The sequence below is a fragment of the Rhea americana genome, unplaced genomic scaffold, assembly GCF_003343005.1.
Source record: "Rhea americana isolate MKP2758 unplaced genomic scaffold, rheAme1 scaffold_104, whole genome shotgun sequence".
In the NCBI taxonomy this organism is placed as follows: Eukaryota; Metazoa; Chordata; class Aves; order Rheiformes; family Rheidae; genus Rhea; species Rhea americana.
The window spans coordinates 258867-277858 of NW_028185084.1; the positions used below are offsets into that span (position 1 = coordinate 258867).

An 18992-nucleotide genomic window follows, 5' to 3' on the forward strand; every position below is an offset into this window, starting at 1 on the left:
GCCCCTGCAGGGTTTCCCCCGTGGGATCAATGCTGCACATGTGTCTGCGTGTATTTTAGATGGAAATGGGACAGCCCGAGATGGGATGCTGAATGGCTGGGCCCATTCCAGCTGGAGGGTTGCAGTGTCAAGAGCTGTCAGAGCTGGGGCTTCTCGTGTTAGCTAGCATCATAGCTGCCTTGAATCCCTCTAGGAGGGCAGATTGACCCCAGGGTTATAAAGGGAGGTTGGTGTCCAGCCTCTCATGAGTGCCAAGGAGCGGCAGATGTCTCTCCATCACCTGCTTTCACTGCCAGTGCTCTGCTGGTCAGAAGCAAGGTAGATCTTCTGACGTTGCTCCCTCTGATTTGGGATGGGGTTGGAACGATTGCCCATGAGGAAGATGAGGCGTCATTGAACCCTTCATCCCAAGGCTGCTCTCGTCCCCTTGTAGCCACAACCCCTAGGTGGGGAGAGTGGGAGTGGAGCTGGCTCTCTTCATCCCCTTCTGCGTCTCCATCGCATTTGGCTGACAAAGCTTCATCCTCCTCGCGCTGCTTAAAGCCAGGTGCAGCCTCTGCAGCGCCCAGATTCGTTCTGGCATCCTTCGTTAGACGGTGTTTGTTCATGCTGCATTTTTCTTTTTACTGGCTTGTTTGGACACGCACTGGTACATTCACGGCCCTCRAGCAGTAACGTGAGTCTCTTTCCTATTAGGAAAGGGGCCAGGATTTGGGGGGGGGGGAGCGGGAGGGCGGTTTAAGCAGTAGTTTCTGAGATATTTCCTTCTGCCGCCACACCCTACATGAAAGAGCAATATCCGCGGCTTCAGCTGCTATCGCAAGGCTCCGAATGTATCTCTTTTAATATAGATTGGTATCATTTTGCATTTTAAAGTAAAAACACGCTGCAAGCTGCAGACAGCTGTCGGTTGGCAGCTTTGTTTGAACATCTGGTATTGCTGGGCTGCTGTTCAGCACGTTCTAACTACGGGATTCATAAAGATTATAATCCAGGCTTTCAGATTCTGAACAGCCACCTCTCAAAAAAATGGGGGGAAGCGAAAACCCAGGATATTTTGCGTACGGAGGCAGTTGGGGGGGGTCCTTGGCGCACATCGAGGTCAAAATACAGACCTTCCCCGGCAGAGCTCTCGGCCCGGCAGCCGGGGTTGTGCCCCAGCTTGTACGAGCGGCTCAGTCTGCCGTTCGGTTCTGAGCCCCGACCGGGCTCGCGGGACGCGGGCTTTACTGCGCGCAGGTGTTGAAGGGCTGCTTTGGGCCTGTAAAACGCCGTGGAGAGCCTGGCGCTGGCGGAGCTGTAGAAGTGCAAAGTTCCCCTTTTCACTCTCTCTTTTTTTTTTCCCCGTTTGAGTGCCCAGTGCAATTGCATCTCATGTTCTTCTGGGTGGTTTCTGTTGCTGGTTAGCTGAAGCAGCAGATTCTGCTGCGGCTTTGGAGTAAATGTTTGCAACGGTTATATGCAGCAGCAGGACTCTGTTTCCTTCACTTTAGAAATCAGTGGTGGAACAGCCAAAGCTTTGAATAAAGATGTTGATGTGTCAAAACCTCGTTTCCAAGAGAACTTGAATCCCCTTTTCTTAAAGGAACCAAAAGGTTGAGATAGCACCATTTGTAAGTCCTAGCCCTTTCTATGCAAGTTAGGCACTTTCATTGACACCTTTTAGAGTTAAGCAGCCTCTAAGCCCCTAACAGGTTTTATAAATCTTGTTAGTTGATCTGCATTTTTTGCAAAGCTCTTTGAATCCAGCCTATAGGTGCATAAGTCACCTTGACTTTCCATAAGACTTTGACTCCCAAGTCACTTTCAGGCTCCATTTGTCAGTTGGAAGTGCACAAAAAATAGCTCCCCCCCCTTATCCTTATTAGAAAAACAACTGCCTAGAGAAATCTAGCTGTGCTCCAGTTGGTGCAAGCCAGTAATAGGGGTGCATACAAACCTGTTCTGCCCTTGTTTGTGTTGATTTAACTTACCAGTACAAATTAAAATAGCCTTGAGCAGTTGGAAGTTTAACTAGATCAGTTGGGAAGGAAAAAAAATCACCACTTTTAAATCCAAGCAGAGTTTCCTTTCTAGAGCTGCCCCGAGCCCGGCGAGGGGCTTGTGCTGTGTGCGCAGCCGGACTCCTCGGCTCCGGGTCACCACGCGAGAGGCTGCAGGTTGTTGCCCTGGCACTTTCTGATGGTCTCATGGCTCGGRTGCTTGAGAAGCAGGGGAAGAGGGTGAAGCGGGTATCGCAGCAGATGCTCAGCTCGTAGGTGCTGTCTTTGGTTTCCTCAATAACCTCCTTGCGTCTCCGAGTCCTCAGACTGGCGCCCTCCAGAGAGAAGGTTGTTACTCGAATATAGACCGCCTGCCCTGCCTGCCAACCTCGCAGCAGGGTAGGAAGCTAAAGGAGCTGTTGTTCAGAGCTGCTGCTCAGGTCTTCCCATGCCAGGGCTGAGCCACGGTTGGTGCAAAGCAGAGGTCTCTGGGCAGAGGAGGGTGCCAGCTGAGGGTCGGTGGAAGGGGCTGGCTGTGTTTCACCCCTGCAGGGAGAAAGCTCTGAGGTCACGTGGGCCAGATGGATTTTGAATCCAAGATGTTTATTTGGAAGAGGGTGTCTCAGTTTTGCAGGGGCTGCAGATGGGGGTAGATTTGCTGCCAAGTGATGAGAGTGGGTCTTTCCAGGATGACTGCTTTTGAAGGCAAGGCATCCCGCCAGCCACAGACAGGGGACTACTGGCCAGGACCTTGAACTCGCAGCACATTTGGAAGATCTTGGGATACAAAGTTAGAAAAGACTGGGACAGGAGCAGACCAAGGCAGGACTGGGGGTGCTGCCAAAGTTTGCTTGTTTTTTGTGGGGGGTTCTGGAAGGAATAACTCATAGCTGGTATGTCAGAGCAGTGTGGAAGGGGGCTTGTATGAGAAGAGGATTTTGTGATTCAGCAAACTGAGTTAAAATGCTGAACAGCTACCTATTTTTGCCACTGCCCAGCCTTCTTCGAGTCAGCAGATTGCTTGTGAGAGCCAGTTCAGGGAGATGATCCAGCTCAAAATAGACTACTTGTTTTACTGGGTTAATTTCTTATTTGGGTCCATGGTTGAGAAGGGGCAGGTCCATGAAACTGGAGGCAGAAAAAAAAAAAAAAAAAAAAAAAGGAGTTTGAGGCCACAGTAGCTTAAGTGTAAGTTGGTTGAAGCTTACAAGAAAGCACAAGCACAGAGTGCACTGCAAGCAAAAAGGTCAGGACTTCTTGCATGATTTCTCACACTCAGAGAGCACACTGTGAAACCTGGTTAATCCTGTTCCTTCCCTGCTCCTCACACTGGTCAGTGCTGCCCTTCTCCAAGCTGGGAAACTGGGGCCCACCATGAGGAACTGATTTGCCTGGGACAACAAGGCAAGTTGGGCACCTTCCTATGTCACCTTCCGGAGATTTGAGGAGCAACGTCATTTCTCTCCCCCTATGACTGCAAGATCCCTCCACTCTGGAGCACCTTAGCCGGGGCTTTTTGAGGCAGGCAGCGTTGCTGCAGGGCCCAGCTTTTATTTTCTGGAATGGCAGCGAGGAGACACAAGGATTCAATGACAATGTTTGTCAGCAAGGGCCAGGTGTGCCCCACGTGTTGATGTCTGTCCAAGGCCTCAAGTGGCTGGAAACAGTTGCTCAGAGTAGTTAGGTTCAGATCTGACTCCTGAAACTTTCTAGGATGTCGCAAAGCCCTGTGCCTTCCCTGTTGTGGCGCTGATGAGGTGCCAGTGCTCTGGACGCCAAGCTGAGGTCCCATGATCTCCTGGCCCTGTCCCCAGGTAGGTGACCCAGCTGCTTGGGGGACGTTTGGTGCTGGATTTCGCCTAGCTTGGAGTAGGAGACCTGTGTCAGGCAAACAGCTCAGCAGCAGGGTGAATCCTGGTGCTGATTTATAAGCAGAGGACAGTCCCAAACCAGGATGTTTTTTCCCTAAAACCAAAATAGAGGGAAAAGGACTCCTCCCTTGCATCCCTGGTGGCAGAGAAGACACAGACCTTGTCCTTCATAAACACAAAGCCAAGCCCTGTGACTCTTTCTGGCTCTCTCTGCTCCCAGGCGAATGCAGCCTGATCTGTCCTCCCTCCTGAAATCTGGCCGGGAGTCCTGCGGGCTGGGAACGGCTGCTGGCTGGAGTCCGCACCCAGGCCTGGGTGGGGATCTCCTCGCGCTCCCTGCATAGCAGAAGGGGAAAACAGGGTTTCTTGAGCTCCGCTCTGCCTGAGGGCCTGGTCAGGCTTGTAACCACAGCCCTGTCGGGCCAATTCGCCTCGTTCCCTCCATCCCCCYGTCCAGACCGTGATCTCTGTGCACCCAGCTTGCTCCAGCTGCTTTGTCCCAGGGCCACCAAGCAGGGGTGAGGTTTGTGCAGGTCCTGAGCAGGGACAGCAGAGCAATGTGGTTTTGCATATTTCCACATCTGCAAGGACAAGGGGAAGGCGGGTTTGCAGTTTGGGAGGGGACGGGGCCCAGGTGCAGGAAGCACGGCAGCGGACGCGTGAGCCCYGCGCAGTGAGGAAATGCTTCATGCAGCCATGCGACAGGCCTTGGCTGTGGGCCTCGTGCACTGGTGGGAGTGGGAGAGCCGGGAGCGAGGCCAGGGGCTCTTGAAACTGGTCTCCGGGTCTTGYGCATGCAACGCCCAAAAGCATCTGCTGTTCCCCCAGCCTTGGGTGTGCTTGGGGGAGGGCTGGACAGGATTTTCCGTGTGCCTGGGTCCTGCAGGCTGCTGAAGGGATGCTGCTGAGGGAAAACATCCTTCCTGGGTGTCATTTTGTGAGAAAATTGGGGTCTAAAGGTGATGGAGCGGGAGCTGTGAGTCAGTGGTGGAGCTGGGCTTGTCCCAACATCCGTGGGGCTAAGGGCCTGGCTTAATGCYGGGGCTGGTACCACCTTGCTGAGGCATCGAGGAGGGAGTCAGCAGTGAGGGATGGGACTGTGGGAGTCTTTCATTAGTCAAACACTGCCTATGCTGGGCACCTCTGTTTTGGGGGGGATCACAGCATGCAACATCACCCCATATCAGGCAGGCYATTTGGCCCCATGGTTCTGCCCTCCTGGACCTGTCCAGGGGCTGTGTCCAGAGCCCTACTTAAAATTGGGGCCCGAAAGCTGCTGTGAGAGCCCTTGACCGCCTTCCCCCAAAGCTCCCGTTAGGTCCCACAGTGGCTCTGGCTGGTCACCAGGGTGAGCGAGCGCTGTCCCGGGGCCTGACGCAGGATGTCCTTTTTGGGTGTTGGCAGCTGGGGACGTCATTACGGGCGGGATAGCAGGGAGGGCGGGATTGCAGGGGGATTACGGGCAGGAGGACGCAGCCTTCGCCGGTAAATGTGGGTCACATCTTCCCCACTGCCCTGGTGGGAGAAGGCGTCTTTGTTGTGAGCAGCTGGGATTTACTGACTCTTGTTGGACGGGCAAGGGCCAATTTCCGTGAGCGCTGATGGAGGCTGGAGGAGGAAGCATGGTTCATCATTCCCCGGCACTTGGTGGGTTCGTGCTCTCTCCGACATGAGCCGTGCCCACTACCGGATCTGAGCTCTTCCCTTTCCTCTGGGGCAGCGCTCCTGGGCAGAGTGGCTGCCTTGTGCTCTGGGTTGAAATCCTGCCGGGCTGAATGTAAATTGATTTCTGGTAGGTTGATTTGCAAAACCGTTCGCTGCTGAAACAAATGAAGATATCACCTGCGTCACACATAACCCGTTCCTTCTCCGGCAAACTCCATCTGAGGCATGGCCTCATGTTCCCGTTTGGGCTATGGGCCATATAAAATGTATCGCCACAAATAATCCCCGCAATAAAGCCCGTAGCAGCTCAACAACAGGCAAAGAGCAGGAGGGGAAACAGAGGCCCAGAGAGGTGAATTAACTTCCTCAAGGTTGTTCTGAAGGTCACTTTCAGACAGAGAATAGATCCTGATTTCCTGGACTCCCGAAATCCCACTGCTGGCCCCACGCAACACAATGCTCTTTATTTTCCCTTTGCTAACAAGTTCTTCCTCTCTGCTCGGTGTAAACAAGGGGAAAAGCAGTCCTTGGCTGCCGGGATTGCCGCAGTCCCTTAGCGCGAGCTGCAGTGCAGGATCTGCTGGTTTGAAGGCTCAGCGAGGAGGCAGCTGAGACCACCAGTCTGACGCCCGGCGGCTGGGGGAGCTCGCTCTGAGCCGAGCTGTACTGGGGAGCCGAATACACTGCGCGACCTGGGCCGTGTGGCTCTGCATGGCGCTGTCCCTCTTGGCCGCGCGGCCGGACCTGCTGGGGAAGGGAGACGGTTGCTTTCCGATCAGGTCTCCCCAGCTGCTTGTGCTGCTCTTGCCACGTGGGACTTGGGTCTTCCAGACCGCCAAACGAGCGGGCGCCGCATTCAAGAGCCCTGACCCCTCCGTGTGGGTGCTGTTCCCCTTCCAGAGCCGGCTCTGCGCTCTCCCCGCTCCAGGGACTTGCCTCCACCGTGCGGACGCCGGCGCAAGTCGGAGCCCACCACCACTCCCGCCCCGAGCTGAGCCACGGAGCAGCTCCCCCCGAGGAGGACCGATCCCCTCGCCCTCGCCTTTGCCCTTGCACAGGCTGGTGTTGAGGGTCTTCCTAGGACCGGCCTGGCTGGCAGGAGCAGGGAGGGCATTGCTACCGCCTATCGTTTCCTTTCCGGGCGTAGCTGCCGGCCGGATGCAGGACCCGGGGGAGGCCGGTCCCCGGGGAAGGGCGTGGGGGCGATGCTGGGAAGCGGAAGGCAGAAGGGGCCCCTTGCACGGCGGCGACACCGTGGCCCTGAGGCCCCGCCGTTAAAAAAGCAGAGACGAGCAGTGGATGCAGCGACCCCCCCACCGCCGCCCCGCTCTTCCCCCGTCTGCCGCAGCCGGCCCCGGAGAGCAGACGCTGCTGTGCGCGCCGTTGCGAAGTGCGTGCTGCCCCACGGCGGTTTGGGAACAGCTGGAAATAGCCAGGCCACCCCAGGCAACCAGATGTTCAGCTTCGGCTCGGGCACCATCTCCTGCTGGGCTCACGCAGTGGCTGGCGGGGGGCTGGGAAGCGACGGGAGCTGCGCGCTGGGACAYGGTTTCGGCAGCGCTGGCGACGCGTTAGATGCACGCAGAAGAGCGTGGCTCGCTCCGCTCTCGCCGCCCGCCCCGCGGGTGCTCCGGGGACAAGGGCTGACCTAAATACCTCCGGGCAGACGTGAGTCATGACTCGGAAGAGGCGTCTGGCCGCTGTGTGCCAGCCAAGCTGTAGTGGTGCCCCATACTGGGGTAGACGCTGGAGTTGGGGCATGGGGCTTAACCTCACGATTGCTCCTTCCTGCTTGCTAGGGAAAGCTCGGAGATGTCAGCTGCTTGGGCCAGACCGGGCAGTGTTTCGCAGGGCGATGGGGCGGGTGGGAAGTTTCTCCATCTGCCCTGGCATGAGAAGTGGGTGGAGAGTCACTCTTGCAAAAGGCATCCTGGGTCAGCCAGCGCCGGCCGTTCAACCTCCAGCCCTTGTCCGTGAAACACCAGCTCTCGCGGCATTTGGGGCACCTGGCGAGGGTGGGGGTCTCCTTGATGGCCGCGCACTGGGTGGCTGCCGCCCCCCATCCCTCGCACGAGCAGCTGCTCCCGTCCCCCGCGGGGGATGAGACCGCCTGCTCGTGTGCAGAGAGCGCCGTGAAAAAGCGAAGAGCCCGCGTGCGTGCTCCCGGCTGGCCGGGGAGGGCGAAGCTGGCGTGCTCGGGCCTCAGACCTCCCCTCCTGCCCGGTGGTTACTGTAAATTTGTGCAAGATGAAACCTCGAGCAGAAAACATTTCCTTCCTGTCTCTGTAAACCGATCGGCCTCCTGCAAGCAGCACGGGGGCTACAGGGAGGTTTAAAGTGCTGGTTCTCCCCGGCTCRGGACCGGGCGCCCTGTCTGCAGCGGGCGGAGGATGGACGGGCCAGAAGGKGTCGGTGCCCGGTTCGCTGCTCGCCCGCGGGTGCGCGGGGCCTGCAGGGACGATGGCGTTGGCCCTGCCGCGAGGCTGCAGAGCTCCCCCAGGCCGTCCAAGGGGATGCTGAGCCCCGGCATCCCTTACCGACGCCGAAATCAAGGCCTTAAAGGCTCCTTGTCCCAGCAGCTCCTCTTGCTTTTTTTCAGGACGGTTCACACTGGGGCCAAACTCCCATGCTACAGTTTGCAGCCTGCCCCTTTCAAAACTCCCCTGTGACTGCAGCCAGGTGCAATTGCAATGCAAAATGTCAAAACCTTCCACGTTTGAGCAATTGCTTGTATTTGGGGGATGGGGGGGGGCAGCTCACGTGCTCTGYCCCCGAGTCAGCCGAACCGTGGCAAGAAGTGACGGAGCATTTTGCAAAGCGTCGCCTGTTGTTTGCAGGTGGGGGGTGCTCTCAGAAGGGATCAGAATAGCTYGTAGCGTAGGTTTTTCTCAGAAAATCGGCTAGTTTATTGTAGAGCAGGGCTGAAAAGCAGGAAGTTTGCAAGTGGGAGGCAAGGGGAGGTGAAAGTTTGCACTTGCCTCCTCGGTCCGTGGTTTTTGTGCATTAAAATTCAGTCGCAGTGACTTCGATCCCATTTCCAGCTCTGAGCTGCTTCACAAGGGGAGCCAACAACCTCTTTCCCCAAGAAAGCTCTGTGTCAGGACGCTCGTCTCTCAATAAGGGTCCTTGATCCTCGTCCCTGGGCTCAGCTGCAGGTGTCTGGAGCCATTCCCAAGAGAGGCATCTGCCCTTCATGGCTTCTTTGCTCCAGTTGCACCTTCCTCCTCCTCGCCCTTCCTCCCCCTCACGCTCTGTGCTGCTCCCTCAGTTCTGTCTTTCCGGTTGTTGCAAACAATGTCCTTATTCACTCGGCGGCTGTGATTTGGCTGCGAGGGGAAAGAGCGAGTGCAAAGGAGAAGGAAGGAGGGAGGTGGAGATCCAAGCTCTCCTGCCCTCGGCCAGCGATCCAGTTGGATTTAAAGGGACTGTGTTGAGCAGTCTGGATTTCTGCTCCCTTCCACCCCCAGCAACCCCCTCAGTCCAAATTTGGGGTGTCTTAAAATTATTTATTAAAATCCCAGTGAATTTGGTTGCATGATACCATGCAGTACAGGAACGGTGTGGTGATCCTCTCTTTGCAGACCAGGACAGAAATGGGGACTTGCCTGAGTGATGGGGCAGGCGTGAGCGAGGAGGGAGGTGCGGCACACGGTAGCATAGCACGCACGCTGTCTAGTCGAAATTTTTTCATCCTGCTTTCTTAAGGGAACGAGGGCTGTGCAATCATGCTGTTTGTCCATCTGCCCACCTGTAATAATGTCTGAAGCCCTGGCTAATTGCTGCCCAGTTTGATGGAGGGTGTGAAGCAGCATCCTGAAAGCTGGTGTGCAGAGACTCGGTTATCGCTCTTGCTGAGAGGATGGCCCTGAGGAGAGAACAACCTTTATCAGACGTCAGAGAATCCACGTAGGCCTCACTTTCCYCGCCAACATCACAGCTCTTAGCTCCTCCAGGTTTTCACCGCTCCCACTCTTGGTTCAAACCAAAGCTGCTCCACAGGGCTTGGGGCACCTATCTGGCTGGCACAAAGCACAAGAAACCACCAGGCTCCTTCCTAATCCCGGCTGGAGTCGAGCTGGGGCTGGCACGAAGCTTAGCGCCTCCAGGGAAGAGCTGCTGCGGGAGAAACCGCAGCTTAGGYGAGGTTTGCGGAGCACCGAACGCCCCTGCAGACTGGGGTTTTGCCACCAGCTTTCCTGCTGGCAAGATCTTCCTGCTGTGGTGGGTTATCCGGGAGACGGTCTGCGTAGCCCCAGAGGCACGGGACGTTTCCTCCTCCCCCTGGCCGCTGGCCGTCCCCYGGGAGCGCGGGAGGCACCCGCAGGGCTCCCGGCTTTCGGCTCTCCTTTGAAACCCTGTCACGGGGTTTTGCTGCCCAGCATGGCTGGACCAAGCCRTGACTTGCTCCTGCTGCGCCGGTGGCATCTCCAAGGTCACGTTGGCCTGGGCCAGGCGTCATTCAGGGTTTTGAGGCAGGGAAGGGGAGCGCTAGGCTCTTGCTGTTGAGCCTGAGAGGGCTGCAGACCAGACAGGGGTATAATCCGCAGTCAGCGGGTGCTCAGCGCCGGCTGCGGACTTATTAGCGCTGTCCTTCAGGAGAGGACAGCGGTGAGCCCAGCACAAAACAAGCCAGGGAGATGCCTTGCCTGCAGGTTTCTCCGGCTGTGGTCCGCCTGCGAGGTCTCAGGTGGGTCTGAGCACTGTCCCCTGCCCCAGTGTCCCCTTTTGCAGCCGGGTAATTGCGGGCCAGGAGAGCGGGGACCGGTGCGAGTCGCAGGACTGAGGCTTGTGGTGCTGGAGTAACATAATGGCTCTCAGACGAGGAGCCCGAGCGCCCCGGGTCTTCCAAGCTATTAAACTCCTTACTGTCATCTCTCTGTCTTGTGACTTCAGGCGTTTAATCTTACAGATGTTCTGGTCTATAATGCCAGTCCTGTCCCCCGCCAGACATCCCCCCCCCCCCAGCTGACGTAAACATGTGGCTGGAGTTTCTCCAGCTCAGGTTGCCGTGAAATTTAACATCAAGGTCCCAGGGCTCTTCCCGTTCCAGAGTCACAGTCTCGGTGCTGTCACCCTATTAGGTGCCTGCAGTRGGGAGAGGGTGCCCCAACTCCACCATGGGTCCGTCAGGGCTTAGCTTTAACCCCAGCACTGGCATTGCCCGTCGGAAAGCGGGTTGCTTTTGAGGGAGCACCAAGCTTCCTCTCCGGTGGCGGTTTCTTCCGGGCAGATAATTATGGCAAATGATTTGCTCCACAAGCACAGCCCATCCTTCCTGCTCGGGCATCCTCCGCGGCTGGGCTTTGATCTGACAGGCACCTTTCGACTTGGCGAGCAAGTCAGCAAGCCGTTCCTCCGTGCGCGGTCCCGCCAGGACCCATCGCGCACGTCCTCGCCGGAATGAGATTTTGCGATGCTTTCTGCAGAGACGTTCCTCCAAATAGCATTTCACTCCTCTTATGTGATTATGGGTGCTTGCAGTACCCCAAACCAGCCCTGGCTCCCAGTAAGTGCCCCCGGGAATTCATCCCGCTCGACCTACGGATAATTGAGCAAAGGATAATCTCAGTTAATTTCTCCTTTTACCTTCAGCAGGCCTGTGGCCTCCTTGGGGTTAATGCCCGTTGCGTGCTTGCAGAGTGGTGCCTGTCTAACCTCCTCCTAGGTTGCAGCTTGCCTTTTTTTTCTTTTCCCCTTGAGAGAAGGAGGAGATTACATCTAATTCCAGCGGAATAAGCTGGTGTCCGGCAAGTAGCACCGTCTCGCTGGGGCCTGTCGGAGCTAGATGGAGCATCCACTTACCCCAGCCACAGATTAATTTATTAATTAATTTGTCAGATTAATTCACATCAACTCTCTGCTGGCTTTGGCATATAATATCCCTCCGTGCTCAGGGAGTCCATTTACCGCTCTGACGACTGTGGTGGGAGATAACAACAGATTTGGGGCTGGAGGGGCCTAATCCTTGCAGGAGCTGAGGCCCCTCCTCGTGTGTGTTTAGCTTGCATACGAACGTCACGGTCATTGCCTCCTGTACATGCTTTGCACTACCTTCCTCCTCCAAAACCTGCAGCTGGAGGGTTTCTGACACCCTCCTGTGCTTGCACCTGCTGTGGTTTTGCTCCYGGTCCTTCATGCAGAATATTTTCAGTGGCCGTTCTGCAAACGCATAGCACCTCCGCACGTCTCAGAAGGCGAACTAAGATCATGGACTTGCTTAGAGTCTAAGGACTKGAGTAAGAGGAATATGCATGCCGAGAGCTCCAGTTAGCCCAGCATCAAGGTCATGCATGAAATATGAGAAATTACCCTGAGAAATTCTGATCCTGGAGGAGGAGGAGGAGTTCATGACTTCAGAAATACCAGATTTGGGAGGGGATGGAAAGGAAAGGGATATATCTCCTTTTCAAAATACCTAAGGAATTCAATCTGTGCTATAGAGACAATGAAATTTCTCTCCTCGGTGCCAGAAGGGGTAGTTTATACCCGTGTGTCTTGTTAAGGCTTCAGTTGCTCTGGGTGAAAAACCCTCCCATCCCACTGCAATCTCAGCTGCGTATGGTTTTCAAATCACCCTAAAATCAAGAGAGTGACTCAAATATGAAATTAAAAAGAAAAAAATACTTTGTCCTCTCTTCTCTCAGATTTCTAAGCCTTTGGGTTGTATATTTCAGCCACTTTTCCCAGCTGTGAGGGTCTATTAAATTAAGTTTATGCATACATATAAAAAATAAAGTTATGTATATATTTATAATTTCATGTAATCATATGGTTCCAGCAGTTGGAGCCTTACAAGCATGTGGAATACTGTGAGGTTTGTTAAAAGTTACAAAAGTTGGCAACTCGGCCGCGGCAGCTGCGGCGCGGCGGAAAGGCGGGCGAAGGTGCCCACGAGTGCAGGGCTGCCGGGTCAACGCCGTGGCTCGCTCGCTCGCAGCAGCGGCGCTGCGGTCGGGTRCCGAAGGTGCGAGTGGTGCGAACCGGTGGTTCCCCCCGCACGGGCGTCCCCGCGGCGCCGGCAGACTGATGCGGGGTGGGTCTGGCCGCGCGCGGYGGAGACGGCGGGGAGGGAGGCGTAGAGAAGGGCTTGGGGCGAAGGCTCGCTATGTTTTTTGGGGCTCTCCAGCTTGGCGAGGGAGAAGTTCGGTGCGTGCTGTGAGATGTGGCCGGCTCCCGGGCTCGGCCAGCCTTCGGCACACTTATTAGTTRTTGGCTGTTCAGCGGACTGGGCTCGGGTCAATCCCACCACCAGCCTCAACCTTTCCGTGGCCCGGATGAGGCCAGAGATGGGCAGGGAGGGTTGGGRAACGCCTGGGAGGACGAAGAGGTCTCCTGGGGCCTGGCCAAGCCCAACCGCTTGCAATAACCAGCCACTGGGCCTCCAGAGGGAGAGTCCTCCTGRGACCAGCAGACTCCTGGAGATGGCTCTTGCGCTGGGAGCTGCCGGCTGGCCGGTGCTTCAGTGTGTCCTTGTGGCCCAGCCTTTGGTGGGCCATGATGTGCCACGTGGCCTCGCCACGGTGGGCTCCAGTGCCCCGCCGCCTATCTTCAGCGCTGCTCACTGCTTTCCCCGAAACGTCCGGGCTCCCTCCTTGTCCCTTGCTGGGACTGGAGCTGTGCTCGTGCATGGCGAGAGCAAGCTCTCGGGGTGGCTTCTGCTCACCTGCGTGCCCAGCGCTCCAGGCGGCCCGAGGATTTCCAGGAACCCGCAGCGGCGAGGAGCCACAGAGAGCCGCAAGGAAGACCTTTAAGGAGAGCTTTCCAACTGCAGGAAAGCCAGCAGGTGCTGAGCAGGGACGCAGCCCCTGGCCGCATCTGCGGGGAGGCCTGAGGTGCCCACCTACACCCAGCCACCCAAACGCGCCGGGGCGCCCGGGTGTTTCCGCTCCTCCTCCCTCTTCTCGGCCGGGCGCCTCCGGCGGCCCGCGGACCCGCTGCGCAGGGCGCCAGCCGGGGGGCAGCTCTCCCCAGCCCTCGGACGCCGACCTCCCGGCTGCTTTCCCGCACCCGGCTGATGTCGGAGGCTGGAGGTGCCGGAGACCTTAAGGAAACCGAGAGGTGGGAGGAGGCTTCAAATTCCTGCTCCTGCATCGAGTCGGAGGTGACAGCCATTCCCTGCAACGCAGTTAATCCCGGCAGCGCTCCTGCCGCCCTCCCCCTCCCGCCTCGGCCAGGAATTAATTACTTGATTATAAATCCCCGGCGGCGKTTCGCAATAGCACTAATCCCCCTCGCAGCTCGGCCTCGCTGCCGGTTGCTCTCCGTCTCGCCCCCGCCGGCGGGCGTCGCTCCCGCCGCCGCGCTTCGCGGCCGGGCCGAAGCCCCTTCCCCTCCCTCCCRGCGCCTTCACCCGCCCCCCAACCCAAGCCGGGGATTTTACCGCCGGGCGAATTAAGGGCAAACGTCTGCGGAGCCTCCTCCCGGCGGGCTGTCGAGCCGGTGCCCGGGGCCCTGTGCGTGCCGAGCCGGAGAGCCGGGCACGGGTGCCGAGCCGGGCACGGGTGCCGAGCCGGGCAGCAGCCAGCTCAGACGCTTGTAGCCGGGTTGGGGGGTTTCAGCGCCTTGGGAAGGGGGCGGCGGGGGTGGGGGGGCACCAGCCTGCGCTTCCTGGCTTGCTCCCGCCGGCAAACGGGCGGGCTGCTCTTCCCAGGAGGAGAGCTCTGCTTTAAAAAGAAMTCGAAGTTGGTTTCCAGGGGTGTTTCGGAAAGCCCGGCCCCTCCTGCCAGCAGTGGGGCTGGGATGAGCTGCTCTGTCCCCTCCCGTGGGGTCCCCCGAGCGCGGCTCCGGCCAAGCTGCCGTGAGCGGGCTGTGGCACAGGACCCGAGGGCTTGGCTGCGCCGGGGGGGCCCTGCTTGGCCATGGGGGTGCTGCCCCACGCTGGGTGCTGCTGGTGGCACAGGGTACGGCGAGGAGTGCTCTTTGGGGTGCCCTAAACGCGAGGCCTTCAGCTCGTAGAGAGGCCCAGCACACACAACCCTGTGCAAGGCCGTTGAAAGAGCGCGTTTTCCATTGCAACCAGTTGTGCTGGGACTGATCCCAGCCACGGGCAGCCTTTCAGCTTAGCAGGGGCATCCTGGCTTGGAGACCCAGGTTGTTTCTCCCCTGGAGCACGGGCAGAGCCGGTGCCAGCAGCACCGAAGCCTCCCAGTGCGTGTGGTGCAGGCACGGACGGCTCTCCCCTCTCTCGTCCCTGCAGAAGATGCTGATGAAGCAGCAGGACCGCCTGGAGGAGCGGGAGCAAGACATCGAAGAGCAGCTCTACAAGCTGGAATCGGACAAGAGGCTGGTCGAGGTGCCTGATGCTTTTGGCCATGCTGTGGCTGATCCTGGGGACCGTCACTCTGGCACTGTGGGGCCTGGCTCCTGCTGGGGGTGGGGTGGGGGTAGCAGTGACCTGCTGATCAGCCCTTTCAGGGGGACATATTTGGAGCAGCCCCATAGCTTCATGGGTCTTGGGGTGAGTAGTGAGGCCAAAAAGAGTCTAGAGGTGGGAGATCACAAAACAGGGATGTGGTGGGGAGCTGCTGAAACCCTCTGGGGGTTTCTGGAAGGTGGGTGCTTCGCTGGGACACATTTAAAATGAGATCTGCTCTTGGTCCTTGACGTCCCTCAGCCTCTCCAGGAGTTGGGGGGGAGGGCTGGGGAGCATGATATGTCCCCAGCTTGGGGTTTGGAGGGCTCAGGGTTGGGGACAGGCAGAGTTTCCTCGGGGGAGCACAGCAGGATGCAGAGTGCAGCTGTGCCAGCCGGCCTGCGCATACCCCCCCCCACCACCACCACCACCCTTGGTGGTGCGGGAAGTTGCTTGGCTTTAGACCTTGGGAGGATCCCCTCYCCCTAGCCCCCACACCGTCGATCCAGGGGATCTGCTGGATCAGCAGAGCCTCCACACTAGCTCCGATGGGTTTCCCACCATGCAGGAGTCCTATGTGTTAGCTGGCTGTGGGGTTTGCTCTGTGTGAGCATCTCTGCAGAACACAGATGTGAGTGCAGCTCTTGAGCCACACCTGCCCCACTGGGGTAAGGAAGCCAGGTGTCCTGGGACATTGCAGAGAAGGTTGGAGGGATGCAGAGGAGGCTAACCGTGCTCCTGTGCCACCAGGAGAAGGTGAGCCAGCTGAAGGACGAGGTGCGTCTGCAGTATGAGAAGATGCACCAGATCTTGGATGAGGACTTGCGGAAAACCATGGAGATCCTGGACAAGGCCCAGGCCAAGTTCTGCAATGAAAACGCAGCCCAGGTCCTCCACCTCAACGAGCGCATGCAGGAGGCCAAGAAGCTCCTCAGCTCCGTCCAGGTCATGTTCGACAAAACCGAGGACATCAACTTCATGAAGGTGAGAAGAGCTGTCCCTGCTGGGAATGAGAAGGGGAGCTGGGGACACAGAGGGTTTGGCCGTGCCGAAGTTCAGGGAGGGATGGGGCACAGCACCGGGCAGGCTGAGGCTCCAGCACCACTGGCTCCAGCAGCCAGAGCAGTGGTGTAACACAGATTAGCTGCTTTCTGCAGAGAGCTCAGCGGTGGCAGGAAGGTGAGGAGGGGACATTCAGTGCTGGCCTCCTCAAGCCCARTGGGAATCAGTGCAAGGAGGGAGTGGACAAAGACGTGCTGCAGCTAGAAATGGGTCTGGCCCAGTCACTGCTGGGGGGGAGGGGAGCTTGTGGGGCTTGGACCCCCCATGAGCCCTGCCAGACTCAAGGCTGTCCTAGCCACAAAGCCTGGAGCCGGTGCCCAGACCAGGGCGAGGGGACCCTTTGCTCTCTGAGGCGAGGAGGGCAGCAGGCTCTCCCAAAGTGAAGGAGATGCACCGTCTCTGACTGCAGGAGGGGCTGGACGAGCTCTGCCCTTTCCTGATCCCCTCCAGGCCTAATCCCCTCCTCACATCCCTCCTAAAAAGAGCCCTGCTCTGGGCTGTGGGGATGACAGAGCCCTCCTGGGGCCTTAGCAAAGGGGCTTTTCTGGGGAACCAGGTGCCTCGGTGGCCCGGGGAGGGGGAGTGAGACCCTGTGGGATTGCAGGGGGTTGTGACCCAGAGCATCCGCAGGAGGGCCAAGGCAGGGAGTGTTGGGGGGGACTGGGGCTGCTGGGGGGGGGTGACGCATTCTGGGGGTGGCCACCGGGTTGGCACCTGTCCCGGGGACGGGACGGGGGATGGATGGGAGACGCTGGTGCAAGGACTCGCCTTACTGACCAGGGCTTCTCCTTCCCCTCCTAGAACACCAAGTCTGTGAAAATCCTAATGGACAGGTAAGCGCGGCGGGCAGGCGTGTTCGGAGGGGAAGGGGGCTCTGGCGGGGGGCAGCGGCRTGACGTACGCGTGAGGAGCAGGGCCGGGAGAGGCTTGCTCCGTGCCTCGGTTTCCCTCTTCGTCCAGGGAGGATAAGCAGTGCTCTCCGAGCGGCTTCGAATCAAGTTCTCCCTTAGACCTAGAGCAAACATTCAGCTTTGCTATAAAACAGCCTCCGGGCGCGTGCAGGGAGCTGGGGTGGTGATACGGGGGCTTGCAGAGGGTGCCGGGGGCCGGGGCTGCCGGGGGGGGGGGCGTTCACAGCCGAGCCGCCCGGAGCCGCCGTCCCGTCCTGAGCTGCTGGGAAAGGCGACAGCGAGCGGACGCGAGCCGGTCCGCGCGGGCGCCGGCACTGCCTCCGTCCGGAGGGCCTTCGGCAGGCGTCCGGGCCCCGGGAGGGTGCGGGCGAAGGAGCCGAAGCGGGAGCGGCCCGGCGCAGCGTGACCCTCGCCCCAGTGCGTGCTGTCCCTCACCCGTCTCCTCTCTGCCCCTGCTCCCCAACAGGACCCAGAACTGTACGGGTGGCAGCCTGCCCCCACCCAAAATTGGCCACCTCAACTCCAAGCTCTTCCTGAACGAGATCGCCAAAAAGGAGAAGCAGCTCAGGAAGCTGCTGGAAGGTGGGTGACGCGCGTGGCCTCGTGCCCTGCCTCTGCCAGCGGCCCCCTCGCCCCCCACCGTGGGGTGGTAGGGCTCGGGGCATGCACCGGGGCCGTGCCGTGCCGTGCCGTGCCGTGCTGGGGGGCGGTACGGCGGCGGGGCTGGCCCTCAGCAGGAGGAGCCCGGCGTACCGATGGGGTCCCCCGCCCGCAGCCCCCGCCTGGGAGCGCCCCCAGCGCCGGGGGTCCCCGCGGGGAGGCGGCCCCCGACCCGTCTCTGCTGCCCGCAGGCCCGGCTGGGTCACGGCAGCGCCGGAGCGCGGGTCTCGGTGCCGGCTTCGGTGCCGTTTTTGGGTCCCCCCCGGGCAGAGCCGTGCCGCGCGCCGCCGCAGAGCCGTCGCGCTCGGGGCCGGCTTTGGCAGCGCCCCGGGGAAGGGCCGTCGGGGCACATATCTCACGCGGACGCRCTTCTGTTGCCCTTCCGCAGGTCCTCTGAGCACGCCGGTCCCGTTCCTGCAGAGCATCCCCATGTACCCCTGCGCGGTCAGCAGCTCCGGAGCGGAGAAGCGCAAGCACTCCACCGCCTTCCCCGAGGGCAGCTTCCTAGAGCCATCGTCCGGGACTGTGGCGAGCCAGTACATGAGCCAGGGCGCTTCGGCTGGCGAGGGGCAGTCCGCACAAGCCATGGTGCCTTGCAGCTCCACGCAGCACATAGTTGGACTTCCCAGCGGCCCGCAGCCGGTGCACTCGGGCTCCGTGTTCAACCCATCTCACTATCCCAACACCACGTCATCTCAGCAGTCCGTGCTCTCGCAGTACGGCGGGCGCAAAATCCTCGTCTGCTCAGTGGACAACTGTTACTGTTCCTCGGTGTCCAACCACGGCGGGCACCAGCCCTACCCCAGGTCGGGCCACTTCCCCTGGACAGTCTCCTCGCAGGAGTATTCGCACCCGCTCCCGCCTGCGCCCGCCGTCCCCCAGTCGCTCCCGGGACTTGCCGTGAGGGAATGGATTGACGCCTCCCAGCAGCACGGGCGGCAGGATTTCTATAGGGTCTACGGCCAACCGTCCGCTAAACACTACGTCACCAGTTAACCGTGAAACCCTCCGGAGAGTCCTGGTTAACGGCACGGTCGGAGAGAAAAGTCTGGTTTGTTTGGGCTTTTTTTTTTTTTTTTTTAATCAAACCCAATTTCCTTCCCACCTCAGGCCCCTCCAGGATTTTGGGGAGGGTTGATCTCTCATCTCTTTTTTTCCTTTTATTTTTTCCCCCCATTCCTTTCAAAATAATACACTTTTTTTTCCCTTTTAACTCTTTAATTTAATTTTGGAAAGTCCTTCCTGCCCCTCGCTGGGAAAAGACGAGGGAGAAATTACYGAGAAGAAATCGAGAAGGATTTCAGTCGGGCGTCTGGGTCTGTGTGTCACGCTTGTACTTCCTACTCGCTGGCTTTGGAAAACAGCAGAAGGGCCAATGGCTCCTTTGCTCTTTCGGTTTCTCTGAGTTCATTTTTTGGGGGTTTGGTTCATTTTTTTCCCTTCTCTCCCTCCACCCACCACCCCGCTCTTTCCCTCCTTAAAAAGAAAA

General features: G+C 58.7%; 1 protein-coding gene across 2 annotated transcripts in view; it reads left to right on the forward strand.

Moving 5' to 3' along the window:
* The window catches only part of TRIM8 (tripartite motif containing 8), a 35217-nt gene extending 16225 nt beyond the window's left edge, over positions 1 to 18992 (forward strand). For both annotated transcript variants that reach the window (XM_085307544.1, XM_085307536.1), the window contains exons 3-7: positions 14715 to 14810; positions 15621 to 15854; positions 16734 to 16765; positions 17310 to 17425; positions 17892 to 18992. In XM_085307544.1, the coding sequence (XP_085163670.1) occupies positions 14715 to 14810; positions 15621 to 15854; positions 16734 to 16765; positions 17310 to 17425; positions 17892 to 18499 (1086 nt within the window). In that variant the 3' untranslated portion in view covers positions 18500 to 18992. The remainder of the gene's footprint in view (positions 1 to 14714; positions 14811 to 15620; positions 15855 to 16733; positions 16766 to 17309; positions 17426 to 17891) is intronic.